Source organism: Trichinella spiralis (genome assembly GCF_000181795.1).
Source record: "Trichinella spiralis strain ISS 195 chromosome Unknown Scfld1096, whole genome shotgun sequence".
Lineage (NCBI taxonomy): Eukaryota > Metazoa > Nematoda > Enoplea > Trichinellida > Trichinellidae > Trichinella > Trichinella spiralis.
The window spans coordinates 1-2,325 of NW_003528035.1; the positions used below are offsets into that span (position 1 = coordinate 1).

General features: G+C 37.8%; 1 protein-coding gene across 1 annotated transcript; it reads left to right on the plus strand.

Annotated features, from left to right (window-relative positions):
• Positions 1-86: 86 nt before the first annotated feature.
• Positions 87-2,239, plus strand: Tsp_13492 (L-aminoadipate-semialdehyde dehydrogenase-phosphopantetheinyltransferase). Its single transcript, XM_003370135.1, has 8 exons — positions 87-266; positions 617-752; positions 864-1,003; positions 1,064-1,147; positions 1,199-1,258; positions 1,425-1,815; positions 1,896-2,020; positions 2,087-2,239. Exons 1-8 carry the CDS (start codon positions 87-89, stop codon positions 2,237-2,239), a joined length of 1,269 nt encoding a protein of 422 aa, XP_003370183.1.
• The last annotated feature ends 86 nt before the right edge of the window (positions 2,240-2,325 follow it).

Genomic DNA, 2,325 nt, shown 5'->3' on the forward strand with positions numbered 1-2,325 from the left:
TTGTATCCATTTGTTGCGTTGGATTTGCTTTCCTTGTTTGTGTGATAGTTTCATAATACTTAGCAATTAGCAAGCGTTATTTGGTGATGTCGATTCTGCATCCACAGTACACATACAAGAAAAATACGAATGAACGTCAGGTTATTACTGACAGACAACCGAAAAGTAACTATGTAGGTCAACTTAATGGAAGGTCAGTTATAATTAATGGGAATGATGCGACAATTGCGCATTTATGGAATTGTGTATGCAAGAGTAGTTTGCAAGTTTAAATTGTTTGCATTGAAATTGTTTAGGGATGTTTCGGTCGTCCAGTGTTTGTGTATGTTGAACTGTTATTTTTCAGGCGTGTAAACAGTTTTATTTGAAGGGCTGGAAATTCAAACGAACCATCGTCATTGGTTGCTGTTCTTTTTCTCGAAGAGGTCGACTGTGAATGGCTGAACGAGAATTCTTTTATTCATATTCATATTTATTTACCGTTTAGGCTCTTTATTTGGTTATTGTCTCTGGCTGCTTGAGCATTGCAAATGGCGACCAGGCAAAATTTAATTATTTGCTATTTACTGAAATTACTTTCGATCGTCAGTTAATTTTTTCTATTTATTATTTGCAGCTGATGACATCTAGTGAATTTTTTTCTTATTGCATTGCATCTGCCGCAGATTTCGTTTTTCGATTTGCAGTTTATCTGCATTTTCGTCGCCGAGGTTGGATTGTTAAACCAGGATTGAACTATGGTGTTGATTACGGTAAGAAGTTTGTTGTTATAGATTTTGTTTTATGAATTGACACTTCTCAATAGTTTAATTAGGGCTTTTGAAATTGTTGCATTTCCATTATCAACTTTTACATAATTTCAGTTGTGTATCCGGATGCTCCGAACAATGTGCATAGTCAATTTATGGTGATAATTGTACCCCATTGGAATGGCTTCCACGAATTGCCGATGACGTGGCGAGACGCTGTCTCAGCTTCTCGAATCTCTTCCGCAGTTTCGAAAGTTTGTTTACAGTTTTCTTCTGCATTATCAGTATTTGCATATTGTATGCACCGATTTTAGAATGTACTTCTTTGTGGTGTGAAAAATCTTAATGGTGATTTTCAAAAGTTGACTTTGGCTGATCTGGAACAATGTCCTGTTCAAGTAATTTCTCATGTGTGATGCTAATGTAATTTCACAAGTGTAACTTTGTAGATTGTATGCTTGAAGCAGTGGTTCGCTCGTCGACCATTTTCCGACAAGAAAGAACGCAAGGTGTCACCAACATTGTCTGATTGAAAAATAAAATTTATATTAAATTTACATATTGGCTGATTTGTTTTGTTTTGAATTGCAACTGTCAAATGCAGTAGCGGATATATTTTTGTCAGTGTTTGAAATTGTTTGTTTGTTTATTTGTTTGTTAAGATTAAATTTGCAGATCCGGTCAAAATTAAAGATGCCATGCAGATGTTTGAGATGGGCTTTTCGTATAGTGAACTGGGAACCGTCTGGGGTCGACTGGGCGCACATGTTGCGCTGCTTGCAGTTGGACGATTTGCCACGCATCCGTCGTCAAATTTTCCGAGAGGACATCAGAGCGGCAGTGGCCGGCGGACTGATGATGCGCAAGGCTATTTCCGTTTGCACAGGTTTAGCATGGGACGAGATAAAGTTGATTCGTTCAAGCACCGGCAAACCGATGCTTGACGAAAGCATCAAATTGGACTATCAGTTTAGCTTCAATCTTTCCCATCACGGGGATTACGTCATCTTGGCCACTTCTTCCAGCTCTGTATGCGGTGCTGATGTGATGAAAATTGAATATCCAAGTATTGACCAATTTTTTGTTCTTAATTTTTCTTTGCCTTCTTAATATATATATATATATATATTTATTTATTTTTACTAGGATTGCAAATGAATTTGGCAGAATACTTTAAAATGATGTCACCTCAGTTTGCCGACGAAGAATATGCCGCTTTGAATCAACAACGTACCGACTCTGAGAAGTTGGAACTATTTTATCGTTATTGGGTGAGTTGCTTTTTGAATGTGAAAATTAAAATAACAAATTACTATACCACAATACAATGCCTGTAGTGTCTGAAGGAGAGCTACTTGAAAGCTATTGGATTTGGTATTCGTTGTGATTTGTCGCAATTGCATTTCACCTTTTCTTCTTTGGTTCTGCCAGTTTGGTCAATTTTGAAATCAGCACCCCAATTAGTGTTCCGACGAAACACCGCACAATGAATTTCACCTTTCGAAGAGTGTCACTTGCATCCCCCGCCCATGCGGCCTTGCGTTTGCTACAAGGTACAAAAGACGACCGCCTATTA

Excerpts from the sequence above, each read along its gene's own strand:
- Tsp_13492 (XM_003370135.1), top strand. The coding sequence starts at position 87 with ATGTCGATTCTGCATCCACAGTACACATACAAGAAAAATACGAATGAA. Across the intron at positions 1,148-1,198 it reads TGGAACAATGTCCTGTTCAA|ATTGTATGCTTGAAGCAGTG; the intron begins GTAATTTCTCAT and ends GTAACTTTGTAG. Across the intron at positions 2,021-2,086 it reads AACTATTTTATCGTTATTGG|TGTCTGAAGGAGAGCTACTT; the intron begins GTGAGTTGCTTT and ends CAATGCCTGTAG.